A 27,444-nucleotide genomic window follows, 5' to 3' on the forward strand; every position below is an offset into this window, starting at 1 on the left:
AGAAACTCTCTATGACATATTATAATTAAAATGCCAAAAGTTCAGGACAAAGAAAAATATTAAAAGCTACAAGAGAAAAGTGCCAAGTCACATTTAAAGGAAACCCTGTTAAATTGACAGCAGATTTCTCAGCAAAAACTCTTAAGTCCAGAAGGGCATGGAATAATGTATTTCAAGTTCTGAAAGAAAATTACTGCCAACCACAATTACCATACTTAGCAAGGTCATCTAGAATTGAAGGAGAAATAAAGACCTTCCAATATAAGCATAAACTTTAGAATTCATGACTATTAGATTAATGTCACAGAAGATGCTTAAGGGAACTCTACAACTAGCAGAGGAAGAAAAACACAATCAAGAGAATATGTCAAAGCATAAGTCCCACCAGAAGGGTAGACATACAAATGAGAAATAGGAAAGAATTAAACATCATCAATACAGTAAACCATAAAACTTCTAGAGCAAATAGGAGATAAAGATATGAACATAGATTATTGAAAACAACTAGAAGAAAATCAGTAAAATGACAAGAACAATCATGTACCTTTCAACAATAACTCTGAGTCTAAATGGTCTTAGTTCACCAATTAAAAGACACAGACTGGCCAAATGGATTAAAAGCAAGTTCCATTAATATGCTGTATACAAGAAACTCAGCACATCTGCAAAGACATACATAGGCTATAAGTGGAAGAATGGAAAAAGATATTGTAAGCAACAAGAATCCGAAAGCAGGCAGAAGTAGTATTCATTTTCAACAAGATAGACTTTAAGACAAAATTATTCAGAAAAGACAAAGAAGGTCAGTATACTAATCAAGGGAACAATATAAGAAGAAATAACAATTATAAATGTTTATGTACTGAACATTGGAACACCTGATTTCATAAAACAAATGCCACTAAACATAAAAGGTGACTTTAATATGCCAATACGATAATAATGGGTGACTTCAATACCTCATTCTTGGCAATAGACAGATTATTCAGATAAAAAATTAATGAGGAAATATTAGAGGCAGGCACAGTGGTGCATGTCTGTAATCCCAGTGGCTCCGGAGGTTGAGCCAGCCTCAGCAAGTTATTGAGGCGCTAAGCAATGTAAGAGGCCATTGCCTCAAAATAAAAAGTAAAATGGGCTGGGGATGTGGCTCAGTGGTTAAGTGTTCCTGGGTTCAATCCCCGTTACGAACACAAACAAAAACCACAAAACAAAACAAAACAACCCCCCAAACCTTTAGAGTTAAACTAGACTATAGATCAAATGGGCTAACAGACATCTACAGAATATTCCATTCAACAGTTGCAGAATACACATTCTTTTCATCAGAACATGGGTTTTTTTCCCCAAACTAGATCACATAAGGCTGAAAAGCAAGTCTTAACAAATTTTAAAAAACTGAAATAATTTCTTGCATCTTGTCTGATTGTATTGGAATGAAAATTAGAAATCAGCAGAAAGAGAAACTACAGAAATTATACAAACATATGGAGACTGAGCAACACACTTTCACTTTGAGTGAAATCAGAGGGAAATTAAAAAAAATTCAAACAAAAAAATCAAACAAAATAGAAACACAACATACTAAAGCCTGTGGAATACAGCAAAAGTGGTACTAAGAGAAAATAAGTAGCAATAAGTACTTATAAATATCCCAAATAAATAACGATACATTCAAGTCTTAGAAAAATAAGAACAAACCAAATTCAAAATCAGAAGAAGAAAACGAATTATAAATATCTGAGCAGAAATAAATGAAATAGAGACTAAAAGAGCAATACAATGAAGCTAAGAGTTTATAATTTGAAAAGGTAAACAAAACTGACAAATCTTTAGCTCAACTAATCGAAAGAAAGAGGAGACCCAAATAAATAATATTAGATATGAAAAAAGAGAAATGTTTATATTTAGATATACCACTGAAATTCAAAAGATCATAAGGGAATATTTTGAAGAACTGTATCCCATAAATTGGAAAATCTGGAAGAAGTGGAAAAATTCTCGGATATATATGACCTACCAAATTGAACCAAGAAGTTATAAAAAAAAAAAAAACCCTAAATAGATTGATAACAAGTAATGAGATTGAAGTAAGAATAAAGTCTTTCAATAAAGAAAAACTCAGAATGAGATGGCTTCAATGCTGAATTTTATTGGACCATTAAAACTAACACCAGTGCTCTCAAATTATTCCATAAAATAGAAAGGTAAGGAACCCTTTCATTGGTTAATTTCATTCCAGGGATGCAAGGATGGTTCAACCCTTGCAAATCAATAAATGTAATACAGTACATATATATAGTTAAGGATAAAAATCACAGGCTCATCTCACTAGATTAAAAAAAAAAGCCTTTGATAAAATTCAACATCCCTTTATGATCAAAACCCTGATTAAATTAGGTATTGAAGGTTCATACCTCAACATAATAAAGGTTATATATGACAAATATCTGAATAAGGAAAAACTGAAAATATTTCCTCTAAACTTAGAAACAAGACAAGTGTGTCCACTCTTACCTCTCTTACTTGATATAGTACTTGAAAATATTACCCAGAGCAATCAGGCAAGGAAAAGAACCTTAAACAACCCTAAAATTCATGTGGAAACACAAAAGTCCCTGAAGAACCAAAGTAATCCTGAGCAGAAAAGAGCAAGGCTAGAGGCATCACCATACTTCATTTCAAAACCTACTACGGAGCCACAGTAACAAATATAGCCTGGTATTGGCATAAAGTTAGAATGCAGACCAATGGAACAAAACAGAAGACCCAGAAATAGAACCATACAACCTCATCTAGCTGAACAAACACACATTGGAGAAAGGACAGCCTCTTCAACAAATGGCGCTGGAAAAACTGGTATTCACTTGTAGAAGACTGAACTAGGCCCATATCTCTCACACCAAACAGAAATCAACCCAAAATGTTTCAAAGACCTTAACATAAGATCTGAAACCTTGCAAGTATGAGAAGAAAACCTAAGGGAAATACTTCAAGATATTGGCACAGACAATGATTTCTTGGATAGGACTGTACTAGCCCAAGAAACCGAAGCAAGAATTGACAACAACTAGTATGACATCAAACTATAAAGCTTCTGCACAGCAAAAGAAATACTCAACAGAGTGAAGAGATACCCTACAGATGGGAGAAAATGTTTGCCAGTTACTCATCTGACAGAGACTTAGAATAAGAATATATAAAAAACTCAAAACATCTAACAAAAGAGCAAAGTAATTATCTGAATAGACACTTCTCAAAAGAAGAAATACAAATGGCCAATAAATATGTTAAAAATGTTTAAAGTCTTTAGTTAGAATGGCTATTATAAAAAAAATTAACAAAGGCTAGCAAGGACGTGGAAAGGAACTCATGTATTGTTGGTGGGAATGTAAATCAGCATAGCCACCATGGAAAACAGTATATGGAAGTTTCTCAAAGCACTAACAATAGAACTACCATATGATCCAACTATACCTTCCTGAAGTAAATGGTATATATCAAAAGGAAACAAAGTCAGCATACAGAAAGATACCTGCATACCCATGTTTATTGTGGCTCTATTCACAATAGCCAAGACATGGAAGAAGCCTAGTGCCCATCAACAGATGAATGGACAAACAAAAAATGATATATATACACAATGGAGTGCTATATAACTATAAAGAAAAATGAAATTCTGTCATTTGCAGGAAAATGGATGGAACTGGAAGACATCATATTAAGTGAAATAAGCCAGACACAGAACGACACAAATCCCATGCTTTCTTTCATATGTGAAGATTGAAAAGAAAAAAAAAAAGTGGGAAATTGGTTAGGGGGAGAGGACAGAAGGAGGAAGAATAGGAAAAGGGGAGGGGTCATGTTCAAGCTTGATACATGCACATATAAAAATGTCATAGTAAAACCCATCAATATGTTAATAACATGAGAAAATAAAATACTCATCAATCAAAAACAGAACAAAAGAGTCTAGCAGAGTATAAACTTGTAAAATACTTCCGTGCAGAAGATTCTAGTCTCTTCTAAGCACAGTGGAGAATTTGGGTGTGTTTGTGCTCTCACCCTGGTTTGACCTGATTTTCTCATTTTCTTGATATTGCCTGAGCCCCCACCACAACTCCCCTCTGACTTTCTGTTTCTCACAAACCTTTCAGTTCCAATTCTTTCCAATTTTGTAGACTGACTGTTTACTTTGAATAGTGCTTGGCAGGCCAAAGAGAAATTTGGTAAGTATTTTCTGTGTGATACGGAGGGAATGGAGGAGGACAGACTCAGTATGACCAGGCTAGGATGATTTTTTCTGAAATGATACTAAAATTGCTATTGACTTCTAGAATTCCATCCTATCCCTCAGTTTAAAACAAAGTGAGTGGAAAATGACTGGAAGATAGTCTTGAAAGACAAACATAGATTCCAACCAGGCAATTTCAAAGTAAACCCTAAAGTAAATAGCTTGCTGGATAACATGCATATTAATGACCCTCAAGCCATATAGAAAGTAAGTTTAATGACTCACTTGCAAAGACTAAGAGGTTAAGTTCAGGCCTTCCTAGAGGGGTAAAAAGTACTATGGAGGTACTTGGTTGTTTTCCTGAGTTGTTTGCATTAAGCCCCCCGCAGAAAGAAGCACAAGAGGGAAATGAGAGATGAGAGGCGCCAAAGTAGAAAAGTCTGCAGAGAAGACCAAGAAAAAACTACAGAAATTACTATTTCTGCAGAACAATGAAATAGCCTGGATTATTTTTTGACTCTAGGTGAAATTTTTATTATTAATGATTCTGTTTATATAGTACCCATTTTTCCTTATTTAGTGAGTTTAAGCACTTATGAAAAAGAGTCCTGCCTAGTGAAAGCAGACAATACCTTTCTTTGATTTACTGTCAGCAAATCTGTGGAAGGAAGAAAATAACTTCCATTAAGACTAATTGGCACCTCCAAACTTGGTTTTGTCCAAACCTGCTTTTGGACCTCTAGGTCTGATTTTCAGAGGGACCAGGCTACCTTGCCTGTAGCTGCTGTGTCTCCTTGCTATATTTCTGTATGATGTTTATTTTGACATTTTAATAATGCTCAGTTTTGAGAATGAAGCTATCTCTACTGTTTTATGTGGGCCATGGTTTCTACGCCCTGAGAACCAAATAAATTAAACTCTTTTGTATCTGAAGAAATTGATGATGATGCTTAGAAAGTGTATTTCAAATGCATTGTGGTATGTGTAAATAATTTGCCCTCTGGTGGATAATGAATAAGGCCACTGGATTTGGCAGCTGTATGTATTCTTTTCAGACTCATCGTAGCTGTCCAAGGTCTGGGTAGGATAGATATGCAAAAATATTCCCAATAAGGGTTAATTAGAGTACGTTATAATTTTGAGACCAGCAATTTCTATTGTAGTGCTGGATTTAATAGATGAGTGTGTGCATTAGTGCTGTAAACTTAAATGGCTTCGGTGGCCAGATAGGTAGCAAACATGTGAAACACCTGATACAATAATAAGGCATTTAGGACCTTTGGAGAACTGGGGAATATATATTATGCCTTAGGCCTTCAGATTCAAAAATTAAAACAAAACTAAAGGTTTTTTTGACTATAACTCATGACTGTGGGCAGAAATAGGACTACACAATTTCAGTTACCAGCCCTTCTCTTTGAGGTTGAATTCTGCATTGGAACTATACTGGGTGTGAGTGGAAAGCCCATGCTAGATCCTTCTTTATGTCAATTTGTACATTCTCAATTACTGTTTGCTGCACAGTGGGATATTTTTTTCTAAAAGAAGAATGAAAACTAGAGGTAAGTATCTTATTACAGTTGAAAGGCAACTTGGTTTTAATTATAACTTTAAACAGGTACAAACATGACTGTCTTATATATGCCCTGAGTTTGTGCCAAAATTTTATTTAATTAATGAATGAAGATAAAGTGGGATGGTAAATATTGCTCAAAGAAGAATTTGAAGTAGTCACTGGAAGGAAGAATCCTGGAATTAGCTACAAAATAGTTGGTATTCTTTCCTGTAGGCAATAAAATGTTAACCTTGAGGCTATCTTTTCTACTCGGCAGAAATCATTTGTATGTCTAGTGGAAAAAAATAATTTGCTATTTTTCAATCTTCTCAAGTTAACATATAACTTTACAGCTTGTGGTCTGGATAGCAAATAGAAAGTCAGACCAAGATTATATCCTGTAGATGAGTGCTTTTCAAACTGTGATGTATACAATAACCCAGAGGTTTTGTTAAAATGTAGATTCTAATAGGGTTGGTCTGGGTTGGGGGCTGGGATTGGCATTTCTGACAAGACCCAGTTGATGCTGAGCTGCTTGTCTGAGGCCCATGCTTTGGTAGCAGGAGAAGCAGGTGATGTCCAACAGGTGGCCCTGTTGGACAGTGCTTAAGTATGTCTTTCAAAAGGCATTTGGTAATCTTTTAGCCTCATTTCCATATTTTGGATAGTTTTTCTAAAATCTATATTAACGGCTATCGTCAGAGAAATATGTGCAATGTAAGATGAGTGTATGTATGACCTACTTGTTCAAGGCCTGAAACTGAATCCTTGCATCCAAGAGTCATATCACTGGTTCTGTTTTGTATATCTGCTCTCATATTCTTTCATCTGCTAAGAGAAACTATTCATTTGTACAGAAATGCACAAATTTACTGATCAAGTGGACTTAGGAACTAGTCCTAGAAATACATTGATTTCCCTTTCCCCGAATGTTAGGATATGTAAAGGAACATCTTTCACCAAATTGTGCCTCTCGTCCTATGATGCAGATGGCTTCAATTCAGTCTATTCATTCCTCACATCATAAAGGCATTTGCAACAAAGATGCGCATCATCTGTAGGGGAGAGCAGTCAGTATGAATACACCGCAGATGTTTTCCAAGCAGAACAAATCAGTGTCTGGCCCAGTTGGATTTTTTCTTCTATGGAGTTGTCGACCCTGAAACCTGTTTACCTTCCCTTCCTGATGGAAGGGGTTCTGTTACTGGGTAACAGATAACGCTGATGAGGGGAGAGTCTTGGCCAAGGATAATGAAGGGTTAGGCAGTCTTTCCCCAGGATACATTCCCAGAATGTTAGCTTTGTGAAGTGTTATTATGAATTCTGTGAAAGAAGGGATCTATGAGCAAATATATTTGAGAAACACTGAGTGAAACCAACAGCTTTATAAAGCGTGGGACTTTTCAGAATCTTTAATAAAATAATATGCAGAGTCAATCTTCAAAAATGATAAAAATTATTTTTTCCAAACGTACCACATTTCCTCCATTCTCAGATGCCTTTGGATGTAAAGCATACTGTTAATAGTGACTTTTTGTTATTGTTCATTTGGGGGCAAGAGTCAGCTGGTAAAATATTTTGACACTGTAAAATGAAGCTTCATTTTGGAAATGTTAAAATGTGAAAAAGTGAACTTGAGAATTAAGAAAACCTGCTTTGTGATGGCAGTCTCTTTAAATGGAATGCATATCAGCATCCCAAGCTATTAATATTCCAAGGGGCACAGTTGTTTAGGAGACAAGTGTAGAATGTTTTTTGAAAGGGTAGAATTCATTGTTTGCAGAGATCTGATTATCATATATATATGATAATATATATGATATATATGTATATATTTGCAGGAAAGAATTGTCAGAAATTAACAATACAGAGTTCTGTTTGTGTCAAACAGATAATTTTATCAAACAAATAATTTGTTTGTTTCAAGTAAATGAGTTTGCAGTGGTTGGGGCTTCTGATGGCCATGAACCACGCCTGTTTGAACTTCTAGGTATAACCAGTACTTTTTATGCTGAGAGTGGTATTGAAACATAGAGTCAGATTAAACTAATAATCATTTATGATTCACCTTAGAAGTGCAATTATAAAGGTAATCTTAGTTTATGAATTTCTTATCAATATTTTCCTGCTTGCCAAAGACGCCGGCCTGTTTTCTAACCTCTGTTGTCTTTTTCTACCCAGCCGTGGGTAGGGAGGCTTTGGATGCCAAAAGGCTTATGTCCAGCTGTAGTGCTTTTTCAACATGGATGGCATTAAAAATGACCACTTTAGTGTCTCTATGGAAAGCTTGAAATAAGCCCCAGGCTTCCTTATTCCATGTAGAGTCTTAGAACTAGTTTAGCTGTTTGGATCATTTGATACAAAGCTGACAAAGGATGGGGAAGGGATGCACTTTTATACATTCTTAATTGAGCTGTTTGGGTGGATGATCAGTTTATGTGTTATTTCTAAGAGTAACTTAATTAAAAGTTAATAATATCTATTCCAACTCATTACTTTCACTTTTATATCTGCTGTGCATAGAAAAGTAGTAGCATCTTGCAAGGAATACTCAAATTCTTTAACCCCCCCCCACCCCCCCCACCCCAGAACTTCCATCTTTTTCACTGTTTTCCTTTGGTCTTTTTCTACCTGGGTGCTCCAAGGTCGCACTTCCCTCTGACTAATTCTGTTCTGAGAACATTTAATTTGGTAGCCAAGGCTGTTTTGCTCCATCCCTATGAGTCTATTTCACTTATGTTATTTGTTGTTGTCCTTATGAGGCGTTTGCCATCTATTTATGCTATGATGAGAACACCACAGTTATTTGGAATTTTAAAAAAAAGGGCTCTACTTTGCCCACTATGTTTAGAAACAAATCTATTCACAATCTGGAATAGCTGGACATTTTTGCAACTCAAATCTTTCTTTGTCATTTATAACTGTATCCTAGGGACCTCAGAGAGTCATCATACAACTGCAGATGGGAGTCAAAACAAAACAAACCTATTTTATTTATTTGGAAACTCATAAAACCAGTACTGCTTTGTTTCTTCTCTGAGTGCTGAGCAAGTGCTCAACCCACCTGCTCTGTACCCACTGCCTTTTGTCCTCACAGCAGCACCACTCTCAACAGCGGGCATGTCTGGGCCCTCATGGGAACTTGATGAAGATGCTATTTGGGATGTCTGATGGGCAGTGCAGAGAGGTTCAAACTTTCTCTCTGATGTTTGGTATTTCAGTCAGCTGAAATAAACTGGCTACAGACAGATGAACAGGAGAAAGAACATGCACATTTATTGAAGTGCATAAGCTCAGGGGTCACACAAGTTGGGAAATTCAAAAGGCAAATATGAAATACTGTTTTCTGAGTTCCAGCAGCAGAATGTGGTGTGGTGCCACGTGGTGGAAAGAATCTGAACTTAAAGTTAGCACAGCTGGGTTTGCGTGCCAGCTTTGTTACTTTCCAACCTTGCCTTCAGGCTAGGCACAAAGAAACAAATCACATCCCTTCTGTGTGCCTCAAGTTTCTTTTAAATGGGACTATTCTACCACCCAGTGCTAAAGGAGGAGCAAATGTGATAACATACTTTTACCCTGTGTGCGACGACATCATCTGCATCATACCCAGGTATGGTAGTACCTGATCTCATCTTTGCCTGAGAATCCTAACTATGCCAAAGGAGCTATGTTGTTTAAAGAGTTTTAAAATCAGTTCAAGCCCCGCCCCCCGCCCCCACAGTCCTTCATATCTTCCCAAGACTTAAAAGTCCTTAGATTGAAACCTTCTTACTTTTTCTTCTCAAAGCTAGGATGCATTCATCAGGCACAGACAATTTCTGCAGTCATTTTAATTTCCATGAAGATGTACAAAAGAAAAGAGTTTTCTGGTTTAACTACAATGGGGAGGCTCTCAAAATCTTAACTTGTATTAACAGAAATTTCTGTGGTGCAATTCCATTTCTAGCAAAAGCAGAAAGAAGATGGTTGGGATTTTTTATGAGCTAGAATAGCAGAGGTAATGTTATATCAAACTATAGGAATTTAATTACCCTATTCCACAAATGTAGTTTTCAAATAAAGGAGTCAAAAGGATTTCCAAAGCTATTCTTCTGAACTGTGATATAAAAACCCAGAATACATTTAGTAGATGTAAAACGTATTACTGTACATTATGAGCCACCACAATGAATGGTAGCACAATAAGAAACGCGACATGAGACTGAACACACAGTGATTAAAAATCTCTTTGCTCTCTTCTTAGAAATATTGCAATTCGCTTGGAGTTTTATGTGCTCGTTACTGTAAGGATGGGCATTTCTGGAATATTTCTGGTGGGTGGAGTTCACACTGGGGAAAGGTCTTCCATAAAATGGAAATTCCGTCAATTTGAGAGCTTAAATCCAGACTAGGTGTAAGTAAGAAATGCTGTTAGGGTTTGGAGGAATAAATCTCCTGGGAGGGGGGACACATCATTCTTTTCGGGGTCTGAAAGTCTATTCTTTACATAAAAAATCATACCCTCAGCAATGAAGAAGAGGCTGGTACCAGTGGCTTAGGGACTCCTCTATTGAAAAGTCTTTACAAAAACTGTTGTTGGTTTTTCTTATTATAAAACTGACACATACTCATTATAGAAAATTCTGAAAACTGAATAAGGAAGGAAAAGGAAGTAAAGGATATTTGTAATAACACAGCAGCAATGTGTTAATAACACAGCCATTCTTAACATTTTGGCGTATAGCTTCTAGTTTTTCTGAAAAGTCATTTTGACCCATCAAATAAGAACTTAGTGAAAGGGTATCCTGGCTTTGGAAAAAGGAGTAACGAGGTATTCGTCCATTCATCAAACACTTGTGCTGTTAGGAGAGACTTTATCTTTTATACCCACAGAAGAAAGGATAAATTGGAAATATTCTAGAAATACGGGGTTTATGACTTTCACTCAGTTAAGCTGCAGTGTTTCAATGAGCATCAAATGCAGCTAATGAGTTTTGTTTGCTTTTCCTTCTTTTTCTCAGAAAAAGAAAATTAGTGGATACTACATTTTTCTTAAGCAATTGGTTTTCATATATTTTCCCCAGTCTTCATATCTTGCACTAGTCTTGCCCCATTAGTGAGTGCTACTTTTGTCCAGTCACATCATTATTCACCCCTTACCATTGTTCTCATTTTAGGTAAAATCATGGACATCTGCCAATAGCAAAAGTATTCTAAAGCTTCCCCATAACACTTGCTCCCAAATACTCCTACTGCTAGGGATTAAGAGGGAGACTGGAATCCATAGCAACCAGTGTATGTATACGAGACTATGTAGTTTTCCTGAGCCTGTGCCTCTTAGGACCAGAAAGAGAGGCAGTATTGTGTAGTAAGTGATTTAGAGTGCTTCAGTGATTGAGAGTGCAGACTTTGGGATCAAATTACCTAGGTTCATATCCAGGCTCTGTCACTTACTGGCTTGGTGGTATCAAAATAAAAATTATTCATGACACTTGCTAAAAAATGGTAAGGCAAACTTGACTCAGGATCATCAGGACAGATATAGGGACTGCTGCAATGGGGATTTGCAATAGAGGAGAGAGATTGAACTCAACTGCTAACAAAACAAAGAAAGGTAGGGATTTGTAATCAAGGAGTGGGATGGGGTGGTGGTGGTCAATGCGTGGAGAATTACTGAAGGTACCGTGAGAGGTAAGGAGGGATCCTGACTAAGCTGACTTAACAGGACTCTTGCTGAAGGCAGGCCAGGATGTCATACATGCTGGGGGATCGTGGAGGATGAGGAGCCTGATTAGACACTGAAGATGATCAGATATCAAGCACGGGGGACTCTGGCTAAATTGACTTCGCAGTATTCTTGCTACAATTGGACAATGCATAGATGAACATGAAAGTCCCAAAGTTAAGGTCAGCTGAAAAGGAGCCCAGAGGAAACTAGTTTGGGCAAGAACATCTTTGTCAGTGACTTCAGACAAGTTACGTAACCTCTTTGTGCCCCAGTTTTATCACTTTTAAAATGAGACAAAGAATACTATCTAATCTTATGAAGCTATTGTGAGAATCGATGAGATAATGTGTGGTGAAGCTGCTTAGCACAGTGCCAAGTGTTCAAAAATGCCAGTTAGCGTATTTTGCATGATGGAACTCTTAGACATCTAGGTGACCATATTGGTAAGTACTTGCATACAGGAAAGGCCCCTGGAGAGTTTCTACTTTCCCGTGTGACCTTGGGTAATTCTCTAACTTTCAACATCTCAGGTTTTCCTATCTGAAATGCAGACTGTGCAGTTTATTTTACAAAAGGGTTTTAGATGGAGATAGTGTGCTACTTTGCAATGTAAAGTGTTTTATCTATAAATAATAGAAGTAAGGCCTCCCTAGAAGATGTCAAGTTGCTCCCTGGAGATGGAGGAGGCCTCCCCTGACTTAATAGCACACCTCCCCTGGGTGAACGTAGAGAGAGGCAAGTCGCAAGGAAACAGCTTGGAAAAATAAATGAGAAAATATTGTTTGTGCCAGGGAGAGCCCATGAAATATGAATTCCTGACTAAACTTCTCAAGCAGATTAGGAGTGATGCTGTTCATTGATACATGCAGCCCTCCCTTAATAACTAAACAACGCAATAAATTTGGGGTTTCAAATCTTGGCTGCTGCTCTTCATGAGCTCAAGCTTCTGCTAACTCAAACCAGGTATTGCAGTTGGGCTGTAAGCTGGCTGCATTAACATAAGAGGATGCAAGGAGGCTCTTGGAAGAGTGCCCAAAGAGGTCGTTTGCTCTAGTTTTGATGCATTTTGGATATGTCTCCACATTTCTACACAGGGGTCCTATGTTGGTGTCCAACTAACAAGGTTTAAAATTTCTCTGTAATAAAACAAGGGGAAGTGCCTTAAAGTGGTTTATGTTAGAAACATTTAAATTTTTAGCTGTCATGAAAGTTTTTTATTTTTTGGTTGTTTACTTTTTTCTTTCTCAAATCTAGTTAAGAAGACTTAATTCTTCCAAGATAAAAAGTCAAATCTATAATAGGTGAGGAAAGGGGCACTGGATTCTGTTCCTTTGAAAAGGTGTATCAGACAGGAAGATGCTGATTTGTAATCCACACAAATGTTCCCAATTCCTAGTTTTTCTTAATAAGGCCAGCCTCCTTGACAGATTGCCTTTACACAAGGGGACAATTGGCAGGAGCTGAGTTGCTGTTGTCCCAGTAGATGAACTTTATGATCTTCAAGTGGGAAGTGGAATGTCATCTCAGTCACCTGCCTTTTTAAAATATAATTTATTTTTTTTTTAACTGATTAAGGGGCTTTACTGATTAGGGGAGTGGAAGGGGATTAAAGGGATTGCTGTTCTAGACAGCAGCAAAAACACCACTCTCTTGGTAGCCAGAGCCAGAGAGTAAGTTTGGCAAAATAGCTCATCATGACGCATTGGAAATATTTCAAGTTGTGCTATTCTTTATTGTCTTGTGAGTTCTCATCAGCCAGAGTTAATTTTGTGCCTATCAAATAATGCATTTAAATCAAATGTAAATATGCATTGTTGTTTAAAGTAATACTATCTGATATTTAGTTTGGTGCTTGTAATGACTTTTTAATACAAAACAGTGTACCATATTTCTAACCCAGCCTCGTTTTTTGTCGTCTCAGCTCTCTTGAGCTGTGCTTACTGCAGTGCTGCTTCCCACCAGTAAGACTCAGAGTCCCCGCTTCCTTTTATGACTGGCTTATCGTGTGCACTTATCGCTGACTCCCTGCAGGCCTGTGCTGTGTAACTTAGCTGATCCAGAGGTAGCCAAGGAAATGAGGGCACCTCCCACAGGGCTAGCCATGGAAGGGTGGCTATAGACACACTAGACATACCCTCATCTGCCCTGGCACACTGAACTCAACTGTCAAAGACTCAATTCTGGTAGTGTTCGGTCACTTTGTGAACAGGAGGAGGATGGTATGGCATAGTGCAAACCATGTGGATTTAGAGGGAGACTGCTTGCTCTGTCCAGCTCTAATGTCCCTAAACTTGCGGAAGCTACTGGATCTGTCTCAGTTTCCCTATCAGTAAAATGGGAGATTGAGCACTGGCACACAGTAAGAGTTCAGTAAATGACTCAGTGTTTATTTTATTTTCTCCCCTTTACAAAGAAACATGACTCAGAATGGTTAAATGACTTTCCCAAGACCGAGTAAATGACAGAGCCCGTCCTTGAACTTTGGTCTCTCACTCCGAAGTCAATGTGCTCAAACTCCCATGCTCCATTACCTTCACAGTGCCTGCCTCTCAGGGTTGCTGTAAGATGTGAAGTGCTTAACACTGTGTCTGGTGGAGTGTAGGCTTCAATAACCGTCAGTGATGATGATTAGAGATGGGGAAGCTCTGCTGAGCTTAAATGCCTGCTAGAGTTTCAATTACCTGTAAACCCTCATTGTGACAGGGACCCCACTTCACAGGTATATCTTTTCAGCCCCATTTACACATATAGATAGTTGGTGTCGACTCTGAGTGTGAGAGATGATGATGGTAGTGGTGACGGTTGGTGACTAGGAAAGTAACATGACTTCATTAATAAAAACTTAAAATAGAAGGCTGCTCAGTGCAATAGAGCAGCAAGAATGGCTCTCACTGCTAAACATACCTTTCTTGTCAGTTCTCAGATATATAATCATCTTTCAGGATTCTTGGTCTTGCCTGGAAAGAAATAGGTGAGAAAGTGCAAGCTCTTTAGCCCTTATGTCTAGGAGGGTGTTGCTTTTAGTAATGCAGGGATAAAAATAAAACGACCCTCTAAAGGCAGTGGTGACTACCCACAGCTCACTTGGAAGTCAGTAAAAATCTCATTTTTCATACGAGCGTTGGAGAGCTGACCTTTAAAATCACCACATCTGGGGAGAATGTGTGATTTGATGCAGAACATTTCAGGGCATGCTCAAGGATGAATGGCTGAGAATGTGCTCATCAGTTTTCTTCTCCTTCAAGGAACCCAGAACTGCTTAGGTTATAAAAGTCAGTCCTTGGACACTTCCAAACCTGTAGCCTATGCTTAAGTAGGTCTTCTGCACAAAGTAGATTAAGCACATATATAAACGGAATGCTGATCCATGCAGCTGGTATGAAAATGAGGGGTGTGTGTGCATGTGTGCACATCTTCACAGTGGAGTTCAGCCATTTCAAGGTAGCTGGTTGTATAATAAGATCAGCAAAGGGACATTTGGAAAAAGATGGAATTGCTTTAAGAGAAGAACCACACTTTGTGAATCGCTTTGTTATGGAGATGCTACATTGAGGCTCATGTACTGCATCTAGGGTCCAAGGAATAATACTGGTGAATATAAAACTAGCTTTTGATTTGTGAAACTTGAAATACCTGCTGGCCCAGAAGGCATAAAGAGAAGCCTATCTGTATTCATAATACCCATTTGAAAGAGCTGTGGAATTTTGTGGAAAACAGAATTGGCTGGATAGACATCTTACAGATTCATCTCCAGGAGAAAATAGCATCTGCCTGATCTTGTGTGTCATCATTTGCTAAACAAAGGTCTGGGTAGTGATGCCTGTAGAAATTCCTCATAGCTGCTAATTCTGAGCAGTCTGGACTGTGAGGCACTTCAGTGCTTGAATCTGTCACATCACAAAGTCCTCCATACCTTGACCAAGCACAGTTAGCATTTTCCCTGGCTAAGCTTCAGTTGGCTGCAATCTTCAGAAACAGCAAACTGAAAAACTTTCCCCCTGACATTTTTGGATGATGAACCAGATGTCAGAATCAATGAGTTTTCAGAGTTACTGCTTGTAATGAGGAGGCCAGCAGCCACTTAACCACAAGGCTGCTGAGCTTCTGAAGGTGATACCTGCCAGTCAGCCTGTGTCCATGATCCTGAAGGCCTGCAAGGTGCTGGGCTTGACTCTGCCAAGGAAATCAGCTCCCTCCTTTCTGGCACGGAAGGCCATTGTCTGTCACTGAAGGGAGCATAGAGCAAGGTCAAGAACAGATCTATTTCTGAACCTGTAAGTGAAAACTCATTTGCCAGTGAATGTAGAGAAGTTTTCATCTTTTTTAAAGTCTTGTAATATTGAAAAAATTGGCTGAGATTAGTGATTACTGATCCAGGCTGTCCCTGACTCTATTGGCATGGCCTACTGGGGAACTATTCTGGTTGAGTGCCCTTCTCTCCCTCCATTCCTTCCTTTTATATTTGCTGAGGGTCTGCTACATGTCAGGCAGGGTGACAGAGACCACACATTAAACTGTAACAATAGCTAACAAACAAACCCAAGTCAGTCCCTGTACCCGATTTCAGGAAGCTCAGTGTTTGGTATAGGTGATGTGTTAGAAGGTTGGCAATTTCAGTATGAATCCAGCAGAGCTACCTGGGGGATGCAAGGGGATTCATCTAATCTGGCAGACCTGTGGGAGTTAGACAAAGGGGCTGGATCATGACAAGAGCATTCCAGGCAGGGAGAACCCAGATGGAAGAGCGCAAGATCAGTCTTTGCTGTTGCCACCAGTTGCCTAGTGGGAAGTCAGTAGGGAGGAAGAAGATTGAGAGATGAGAATCTAGGTCCTGGAGAAGGCAGGGGCTGGATCATGGAGGGTCTTTTCTGCAATATGCAGAAATTTGGACCTTCACTCTAGGGCAGTGGGACAGTAAAGTTTTGTCATTGTCTTGTTACATGACTATTGTGATCTGGCATGGGAGATGGGAGTATCCTGGATGAATCTTGTTCCAGATTTATGCTGAACCAGTTTCCTAGGTGGCACTGATGTTGAATGAATGAATGACACTCCTCTAAGTCCATGAGTGGAAGAAAGAAGACGGGGGATTTTCTTTCCTGCTCCTGTTCTTCCTTGTCCACTTAGAAAAGTGGAGCCTGGTGTGGGAACTGCTAAGTGTTAAATGATAATAAGTCAGGTGGCCTTTGAATTAGAAAATGCTCAAAGATTAGCTGAAGAATTGGCAATAAAGCTGATATGGTCAGAGGGCACTTAAACCATGCATTTATTTTTGAAAGCAAGCACCCCCCCGCCCCAAAATGCAGAGAGCGGTAGTCAAGAAGCACACAGAGAAATTCAGACTGACGCTGGGCTATTGAAAATCCGCCTATGTCGACGTATTCCTCAATAAAAGTTGTTTTCTGCTGACACACTTTTTTTCCCCCTACGAATGTTCCTCTTATATTTGATGATCAATTTTCCACAAGGTTTGCCATAATGTTTCCTCAGAGTTTAGGACTTTACATTTTAATTCATTCAATGGCTGTTGTAACCTAAGACAATGTGTGTTGTTTTCACAAGTCAGGGCATCATTTTCTAGCTGACAAGACTTTACTGGGATCCCTCCCTTTCTCTTTTTCTCCACTTGTGTTTCTCTGAAAAGGCAGTTTCTGCTGGAGCCTGTGACCTGGTACACTGTAATGTGACTCACTTCTACCTTCCTGTGACACATATTTCCTTTAAGCACCCCCGTCCCCTGCCTCAGCATCCTGGACCCAGTCATTCTTTCCAGGAAACTGTTTTCCCACAGCCCAGCTAAAATCCCATTAATCCTTCAAAGTCCAACACAAGTTTCAAATTCTTCCTGTCCTGAGACAGACAAAGCACACAATTTAGACAGAGTGAGAAGTGTATGGCAGGATTAAAAACAAAATTCTTCATTATTTTTTTATTTGTCTTCTATGTCCACATTGTGCTTTTTTTAAAGCAGATTGTCTCTTTAGCTGCATTTGTAATTTTAACTAGAATGTAAAAGAATTTAACAAATATAAATGTTTTTTGGTGCTAGGGATGATCTTAGGGCCTTGTATAGGGTAAGCATATGCTCTACCACTGAGTTAGTTATACCCTTATACCCCAACAACTACAATTTTAAAAATGAAAGAGTTTATGATCTGCTGAGAACTACGGTGATTTTTCACTTAGAGACTCAAGAAGAGAATATGGTAAAGTTAGATGTAGCTTCAGTACCACAGGCATTTGGCCACGGAACTTGGAATTTGTACAGACTGTTCTCAAATCTGTGAGCACTTGAGTGGCTTCATTTTGCCAAGGGGCAGGTGGGGCTTCAAGGCATGGAGTAAGTGGCCTGAGATTGTAGAGCTGCTGAGATCCCAGGACTGCAGAGGAACAATGTTGACTGGGGACTAGGACACTAGATCAGACCTCGTGTTTTCAGCCCCATTTCTAGCCCTTTTGCACTCTTATTTTATGTGGGACTAGTTAGACAATGGTAAAATGTGTGGTTAAATATTGAAGCATGCAAAAACCACCTTTTCTATTCTCTTGAGGCTCACACCCAGAGAATTTTTCCGTTCTGGACATTTGCTTTGCAAATCAAAGCATTGGAGTAGGCATAGACACCTTTGTGTGATTTGGCTTTATTTATGACTCTTGGGAATAGTTGGAGTTTAAATGGTTGAAAAAAAAGCAGCAAAGGCTGATGTCTGGTGAGTTTTGTTTGAGTGATGGGGCACAGGAGTGGGTGTTTCAGGATCAGTGAACCCCACGTGGCTTTAGCAATGCAACCTCCATTTTCACTTTTGGTTCCTAATGTTTATTTTCATTGCCTTAATATTTCTATTCCAAAGTTTCCGGCTTAGCCATCAAATATCATTCTTGTTTCAATACTGTGATCATTGGCAATTTAATCAAGGTTCAGGAATCTCGTCTAAAAGTAGAAAAACTGCTGCTTATAAACTGAAATTTTGATGTAACTAATATTCAGATTAGTAACTGGGGGTGCGTGGTAGATGGGTAGTGAGAAGGCAACTTGAAAGTCTCCACCTTTTCAACAACCTTGTGAACATATACTTTGACATGCTATTTGTTCGAGGATGGAAAAATCTTGCCAAAAACTCTGTGAAAGGGAGGCTGTGAGACACTGAGTCCCTTTTATGTGTTTTTATCTGTAGTGACCAGAGCTTTAGATCCCTGATGTTAGCTTTGAGTGGCATTCTTCCTTTCTGGGATTTATTCTTCTGTTCTGACATGGGCACCTAATAGAACAGATGCTTGTTACACTTATGTTGGAGCAGTGTCCTGGAGGTCCCACTCCACAGGCATTGAGCCTTTTGTGCTAGATATAAAGACGTAGTGGTGGTGTGGTGGGATCCATAAGTGGATCAGGGAAGCATGAGTTGCCAGGGGCACTTGAGGAGTGGGGTAATAGCTGTTGACAAGCCTTCTGGAATGATTTCAGTATTGCAACATCAGTAACTTTTTTGCAAGTGTGACTGACTGATACTGGTCCAGAATGCAATTACTAATGGCAATGAATGCTGGATTGGAAGTTGGAAACCTGAGTTTGATTCCTAACTCTGTTAACCGTTAGTTGTGAAATTCCAGCAAATCATTTAAAATCTGAATCTCAGTTTTTCCACCTATACAAAGGAAATACCAAGAACTGCTCTACTTCACAAGTGTGTAGTAAGACAGCATATAATAAGGATAAAGAGGACCTAAAGAGGGGCCTGAGGGGTTCTCTTATAAGAAAAGTACACAAATATAGCATAAAACTTTTTGTTATGTTAATACATTTCAATCATGGCTCTTTCAACTTCTTGCTTCCTGCCCATGTGCAGGATATGTGGAAAATGGAATTCTAGATATACAAGGATGCATATGATTATTTAAAAATATATGCTACCAATATGCAAGATCAAGTTTTTAGGAAAGGTGATAGAGAAAATATATCACTCATTTATTCACTTAGGTAAAAATGACAATGTGTAAGTCAATTTTCTGGAGAAGGTTAAAAAAAATCATACTTGAGCTTCCTCGTAGTAGTTTATAGGACCATTTAAATTCAATTTATGCACCTAGGATGACTTTTAGAAAGAGTTTATGTAATTATTTCAAAGGATGCAGGGAGTGTGAAAGGTGGGAAGCAAAATCTCCCATCAAGAGGCAAACTGGAAGAGTAAATTCCTATCCCACCAAGAGTTCCTTGACAAAGTTGGACATTTAATTGGAATATGTGACTTTAGCAAGAGCTTCAGGTATCTAGCACCAAGCATAATAAAGGTGTTGCGTGGAGTGATTTTTGTGAAACATCACAAGGGACTGTTGTGTACTTCCTTGGTTTGATTTCATATCTGGGGATATGGTTCCCTCAGACTTTTACCACTGCCCATGAGGAACCTTTTCAAGAATGATGTGCTACCAGAAGTGATCTGAAGATGGCAGCATTGGGCGACCTATCTCCTTTTCCTAAGCACACTCCCCCAGCCCTGTTCCACAGCAGTGTTTGGATTTCAGATTGTCACTCAGACTTTCTTCGCTTAACGAATGTGTGTGTGTGCAAATGACTCTGCTTTTCTTCTGTGGAAGAGGTCCGATCTATCATTCCTGTTTTGGTTTTCAGCTAATGATTATATGTAATTATACTCAAGTAAAATATTTATAAATAATTACATATTACTAGTAGCATGTAAAATTTGGAATTCATGAACATCGGAGCTGACAAAAGGTACCCTTCAATTTGGGAGGTGCTAATTTTGGTATTATTTGTTTCTGTTTAAAATACACTAGCAACCAAGAATCGGCGATTCTTTTTTGCGGTTGTTTTTCTTTTTTTCTTTCTTCTTTTTTTACTAGATTCGGAATATTTTTCACTTTCTATTTTTTTTATAATTAGGATATTTGTTTGGTAAATCTCTAGGGAGTATATTATAGATGCACATCTGGAGAGTTCTCTGAGGAAAATAAATTATATTTTCTTGAATTTTCAAGAAGCAATTAGTTATCCTCAAATTCTGAAGGGTCTTCAAGAGGTCAGCTAGTTCAACTCTAAGCCAATTTCCCATATAAAACCAGACAGTAGAAATATTCGGTTGCTCCTTCCTCCCAATTAGTGATCTAATCACCAGTATTGAAAAGAGAGAGAAAATTACCCTGAGCAAGTCCATAATTCAAATTTTGCCAACACTTGAGTTTCAGGTGCAATTTACCATTTCTCATTATCTGTCAGCCACACTGGCAGCTGCAAATGGAGCACTATCTCCAAGCAAAAGGTCAAATTCTCTGAGGACAGAGGGCTGCAGAAGCAGCATCTAGGGGCTTTCTTTGGTGGAGAAGCACAGGAAACCAAAGGAAGAGGTAGTAGATGGGGAAGAAGCAGATGGAGCTGTGTGAGGTCAGAGTTTCTGGAAGGACTCCCAGATGAGGTAAGGGCCAAAGCACATTCTGCACCCCGGGAAGGAAGATGCACAGTGGTTCTTTCCTCTAGATTGCCCTGATGCTAGAAGCGTGTTAACTACACACTGGCTGATAGATTGACTTTTGAATCTTTAGTGGAATTGACGCAGACCTTTTAATTCCTGCTGTAAAACAGGGTGGGAGGCCAAATCTCTGTGAAAACTGTGAACGACACACCAGATTTTCTCAGAGGCTCGCTCTGCTTGTTTTGATTTGGATAATAACTGTGACCATGAATTATGTATGCATTGATGTAGCATAAGTAAAATTAAAAATGCACTTTATAGCTGACCTAAATGCTCCTGTAGCTGGCTCCATATGTGTATTTTCATGCTTTTGAACATGACAGCACTTTTTTTTTCACAAACTCTTTTATATTCAATGTTAAGGCTTTAAGGATGTCATGCCATGTGCTATAAATGCAGTATAAATTAGGGAAATCAGCCAAAGGCACACTAAGAAGGTGCCATGAGATTCTAGTTTTCCTGTTTTAGACCACTCAACTTCAGAGGTCATCCTAACACTGAAAAATAAATAAGACCTTCCTGAACTGTGGGACATCTTAACCTCCACATAAAAATAGAACAAAGTGCCTTGTGCTACAAATACTATTTTCTGCCCCTTCTCAGGAGTGTTGAAATCCTCTTTCTCAACACTTTCAGTGCTCCATCATCACTAATGCAGGACAGTGCTAATCTGATGCAGCTTTTATTGTTCATTGCAATAATGATGCGGCTTCTCACTTTTTTTTCAGAGCAAAAATTGTGTGATTGTGGACCCTCCTCAATAACACCATGAGTTTTGTTGGCTGTGCAGAAATTTCTTTGTCTAGGTTGATTTTATAAACCCAACAGAAGTGACTGCAAGTCTTAATATCCTGGGGAAGCTGTAGTAGTTGACACTGATGAAACTAAGGCCGTTATATACACACACATATATAAATCCACACATGCATATACATATGCACGCATAGATATGCATTTAAGATCTTAATAAAAAACACACCAGAATTGTGGTTGTGATAATTTGTTAGGCACATACTTGCTTTCTTGGTCTCTCTTTTGTTTCTTTATCACAATTCTTTAGCAAGCATTGGCACCAAGTAGGTATTCAACAAATGTTTGTTGAATGAATAAACAAATGAAAAAAATCAGCTTGAGATGATTGGATTCTGAGCAATTTTTTTCCACATTTGCATGAATTTATTTATGTCTTTGGAATTCAGTGCGGTAAGTATGGTGATATTTTCTTATGGTGTTACCATGTGAAATAATCATTTATTTCTAAATACGTGTTTTTATTTTTAAAATTATTGCATAGGATAGGATATGATTTGACCTATAAGGTTTCTGAATCTAGAAAGTATGAAGTATCTTAGTAGTTAATACTTTCTTCATATAATTTAAATTTATGGAAGGATTATTTATTAAGCAAAAGAGATTTCAATAAATGTTATTTTAAATGTATTTAAATTGACAGTGTTGAAGAAGTTATGCACAATACAACCAGCTTATTTTGGGTGCCATTTTATTCTGTCGAGGAACTTGTTGACCAGTTCACTGGATGTGTGTCTATTTTTTTTTTTTTTTTTTTTCCCAGTGCTATTTCTTCACAATCGAGTTTGGACTTTGCAAGCAAGAAGGGCAACTGCGGGCATATGGAGCAGGACTGCTTTCCTCTATTGGAGAATTACAGGTATGAAGCTGTGAATGAAAATATCCTTCCCAAGCAAACTGGTTCAAGGTCATGGACAATATTGATTTGTTTGTCTGAGCATTTCTACTCACAGATACCCCATAAATATTTAATATAGAGGATTTGGCACTTCAGATGTGGGTGCTGACCCAACTTTTTGCACTTTTGAAAATGGGTCATGCCTTTCTGGGTTTGTGGTGTGACTCAAATGGATGAACAGCCCCGTGTACAAATCAACAGTAATGATAAATGTATGCTCGAATGTTTGGTAACAAATGGCTGGCCTAAATTTAGTGCTGAAAAGTGAGCAATGACCTAGCAGTGATCCTACTAATTGAAATTCACTTGTGAGGGTGGCTTGGCTACTCTGATTTCTGTCACCTCCATCATTCCCATAGACTCCCTAGCATCTTCTTTCTAAAGGGAGTGTGTGGTTATTTCAGTTTCTTTTATGAACATTAATTCGAAATTAATGTACATTAAAACACTTGTGAACATATACAATTTGAAGAAAAAAACTAAGGATATTGTATCAAAGAGGTATCTAATATGTGTTAGCGAGCCCTAGAGAATGCTATTTTTTGACTTAAAATATAGTAAAATAGTCATTTATTCAGAAATTATGGGGTTTGCAACATTCTGATAATTTTAATATTTTGGTAATTTAAGAATTGCTATGTATGCATCTCTGGGGGATATAAGTTTTGATGAATTTAGAATACAATGTGATATATAATCTGGAAGTGGTGCTGAAAATTAAATATTTCCTTGATTAGTCAGACTAAGATCAGGGTTATGTACTATCCTAGGGTTTTTATTTTGAGATTTGTTATTCCTACATAATATAATTGGGAAATATATTATTATTATTGGAACCTTTTGGTCGCTTGTAGTCTTGAAAGATGCAATTTCACTGTAGTTTTATTGAGTTTGCTCATTCCATGACTCCATTCTTTATTAATTCTTCAAAAGCTTGGTTGAGCACTTATAATTGCCACGTACTGCTGTGCCAGACACTTGGGATGAGAAGACAAATAGTAATGATGAAGAATAAGAATAAGGAGAAAATAACACAGCGACCTTAATGAACCCTTAAATTGCCCTTAGTATTTTGGGTGCTCTCGCCATATTAAACCCACTTGATCCTCGTAACAACCCAGTGAGACAGGTGGTATTATTATCACAGACGAGACAACTGAGGCATAAAGACATTAAGGGGTTTGCCTAAGGTCACACAGCTAATAAGCATCAGAGCTGGACCCAGGTGCAATGAGTCGAGATCCTTAGATGTGAGCTCTTAACCACCAGGCTATGCTGCCTGGGACCCTGGTTATCCAGGAGTCAACTTGCAGTGCAAGAGGTAACTGACAAACTGGATGATAAAAAAAGGTGACAAAAGTGCCTGGTACATCTGCAGCCATGCCTGAGGAGGCTTCCTGACAAGGACCTTGCTGCCCAAGCTGATTCAAGAGGAATGGGAAGAGTGAATAAGGAAAGGATGGTGTGCACTGATCATACAATGGAAAACAGTGTGTGTCCCTGGATGCTGGTCCAAGCCTGGCTCTGCTGGAGAACTCACTGAGGCTTAGCATGACTGGAATAGAGGATAATGGTCAACATAAAATATAAAACAAAACCAACCACACCTGATGTAAACTTTTTTAAAAATTAAATTTCAATGAAAAATTCATCTGGGGTTAATTTCAGCACATTGGCCAAAGCCCAAAGCAATAGGATGATATCATATCCCCATAAGATCCTGCTTTTTACAGGGGGTTTCTTGATTTCTCTGCAAAAAAGTGTTAGTCAGAAAATGATGCAGTTCAAGAGCTATTTACATTCTCCTCAGATGGCTTATAAATTATACCAGAAACAAAAGAAACAAATCTCTCTCGTGGCCCCCAACTTTCGACAGGGTCTTCTGGTCTGGTTAATGAGGCATGTGTAGGCAGCACTGGGGTGAATCTGTTGTTTTTGCTCCTATTGATGTGGACAGAATTGTCTGGAGATGGAAATCAGCCAGAAATATGTACACCAAAGGGCATTGTCCACCATGCATCTTCTCGTTCTGGTCCATCACCTCTAGTCGTTAGCATTCTTCCATTCTCAAATTTCAACACTGGAACATCCTTATGATTGCTACTTTGGACCACTTTTACAATTCAGAAATTCTTTCTCTAAGAAATATCTTCAGATTTTTCACAGAGAATGCATAACATGAAATGTTTTCCTTAGCACCCTTTCTCTGCCTGGCTCCTGTAAATGCCCAGAGTCCTCTTACAGCTCCTCTGAATACTTCTGTTTTTTATTTGAATGGATAAATGATGGTTCTGTATCCAATATAGGGATAACTTTATTAAAAGCATTATCATAATTACCGTGTAAACGTGCTTGCAGTTTTGAATACCTCTTGCAGCTAAATATTTTATGCTGTGCCAACTGTTGCCCAAATGTAGGTCCCTGCTAAGTTGAGGTTTGTCATAGTTTTTATACCTTTCACATAAGTACTCACTTTCTGTACCAGAATAGAACACTTCTAAAATTTGTGCTTTAAGAGGCTACATTTTCCTGAGGCATAGATGTTGCTCTTCAGAGCTGACCAAATATTTCCAAGTGGTGCATCCATGGTTTGGAGGATAACATACATTTTTCTCTTCTTTTTTGGACAATGCTTATTTTTATATTTGAAGACAGAAATGAAACAAACATGGAAAATCTTGTAAGAGCTAAAATAAATCTGATAACCATAACTAATACTCCCCCCAAATAATGGTTGCTCTCCATGTTTACAGATCTAATCTGTGGCAAGAACTCCCAAAGTGTGTCAGGGTGAGACTTTTCCATACCTTCCGTCGCTGCAGAGAGCAGTTAATCATGAATTAACTCATCTGGAAAGCTGACTTTGAAAAACAGGTTGAAAATAGGATAATTGATTGCCATTTACTCATGATCTAGTGTGTATCCTTTATTTCATACGCTTTTTCTCTATATCCTAGAGTTGATCTAACTGTATAAATCTAGGCATCATTTTTCATCTATTGTTTGCTTGTTCATTCATTTTATTCAACAAACACAAAATTGATAGTCCAAGATTTTAAGGAACATGGGATGGAGTAGGAAAGCTGTAAAAAAGGGATTGATATAGATCTCAGTCTAATTCTTTTGTAGAAACAACGGTGAAATTTGTTCACATTAGTTGCTAAGGAAATGACTGCTAATTGATAGATTGTGAGTTTTATCTCAAAAATTTAGTCTGTCTCAAAAGCTAAAGGCAATTCTCCTTCTTTTTCACTTCTTTATATCTTTCAGGCCATGGACTAGGTTTTTATTTTAATAAGTGGCCTTAGCACCTACCCTATAGTAGTTGCTGGAATATTTCATATAAATACATCTGTTTTCCTTTTTCATGTTTTGACAAGTCTGGTGGTTTAAGCAAATGTAATTATTATTACTTTTTGGCTTTAGTTTTAGGATGCCCTTGTGAAGTGAATTTACTGCATTGCCTTTATATAGCTATTAATCAGCATTCTCAGAACAGCTTTCTATTTATTATGATCATTTGTATTTACTGCCACTTCCAGCAACTCTGGTAGGTGGTCAGAATACTGCCAGGCTGTGGAGAAGAGCCTCTAGGGGCTTGAAGGTTCTCTGAGGTCATCTGGTAGGTCAGTCGTTGCTAGAGTTGGGATTCTGCTACTGAGTTCCCACACCTTAACCCTGCTCAGAAGACGCCTGGCTCTCCTTCTCCCTACTAGTGCTGTTAAAAGCGAGCGCTGGAGGATGGGAGCTGAAACTGTCTCTGGCCTTCACAAAGAATTGCTAGAAGGGAAGCTTCTCTTGTCCATGCAGCTTATTCCAGGTGGTACAACCTAAGCATTGATGCATCATTGGCCTTTGGCAATCAGGATACGGATGACATGTTGTCCCTGACTGGGAGGATGAGCATGTGAGGGAGGTTCAAAAAACACTACATGTACACACACACACACACACACACACACACACACACACACAGAGTGTGCACGTACATATGCAAATACATGTATTTGTTGTTCTGATGTGGGAAGAGATGATCTGGTGTGAGTGTAGGAGTGCTTGTGAATTCTAATTTGGAATCTAGGGCCCAAACTACCATAAACCTGGCTTCACACCTGAGTTTTTTTCAAACTTTAACCAGTCCTAATATAGAGAGTGAGGATCACAGGGTTTACGTCTAGAATAGTTGAGATCATGATTCCGGGTCATTGCAAAGGCAGGAGTCTGATGAGTCCAGGGCGGTATTATTGCAGACTAGGACCTGGAAGTCTCATGGCTGGGACATGTTTCTTTTCTTGGGAGAGGAGCTACACACATGGGGAAAGGTGTGGCTGACACAGATGTGTGCCAAGCTTCCTCTTTGGACTAAGTAGCAATGATCACTAAATACATCAAGTACTTCCCAAGTAGGCATTTTGTGTACACTATCTCACTTAATTCTCGCCACAACTCTGGGTTATAGATACCCCTAGTTTTCCCATTTTCCAGATAAATACTAGAAAGGGCTTGTAGAAGTTAAGTAAATTGACTAGAGTCACAAAGGTAGGAAGGGATGGAGCCAGAGTGGAACCTCAGTTCTTTATCTTAAAGACCTATATCTTAATCACCTTATCATATTGTCTATTAACAACTGGATTTTAGGAAATTTTGATGTTGTAAAGAGATTTTTATATTTAGTAGTCTGGAGTGACAAATTAGTTTTCACTTGTCCATTAGAGCCAATTAATTGGTAATGGCTACCTTTGGGGGAAGGGTGGC

At 38.4% G+C, this 27,444-nt stretch overlaps 1 protein-coding gene across 1 annotated transcript in view; it reads left to right on the top strand.

Moving 5' to 3' along the window:
• Positions 1-27,444, top strand: part of TPH2 (tryptophan hydroxylase 2) — a 91,338-nt gene that overhangs the window by 59,189 nt on the left and 4,705 nt on the right. The window contains exon 9 of the mRNA XM_079142411.1: positions 22,555-22,650. Within this exon, the coding sequence (XP_078998537.1) occupies positions 22,555-22,650 (96 nt within the window). The remainder of the gene's footprint in view (positions 1-22,554; positions 22,651-27,444) is intronic.

Source organism: Sciurus vulgaris (genome assembly GCF_902686455.1).
Source record: "Sciurus vulgaris genome assembly, chromosome: 5".
NCBI lineage: Eukaryota > Metazoa > Chordata > Mammalia > Rodentia > Sciuridae > Sciurus > Sciurus vulgaris.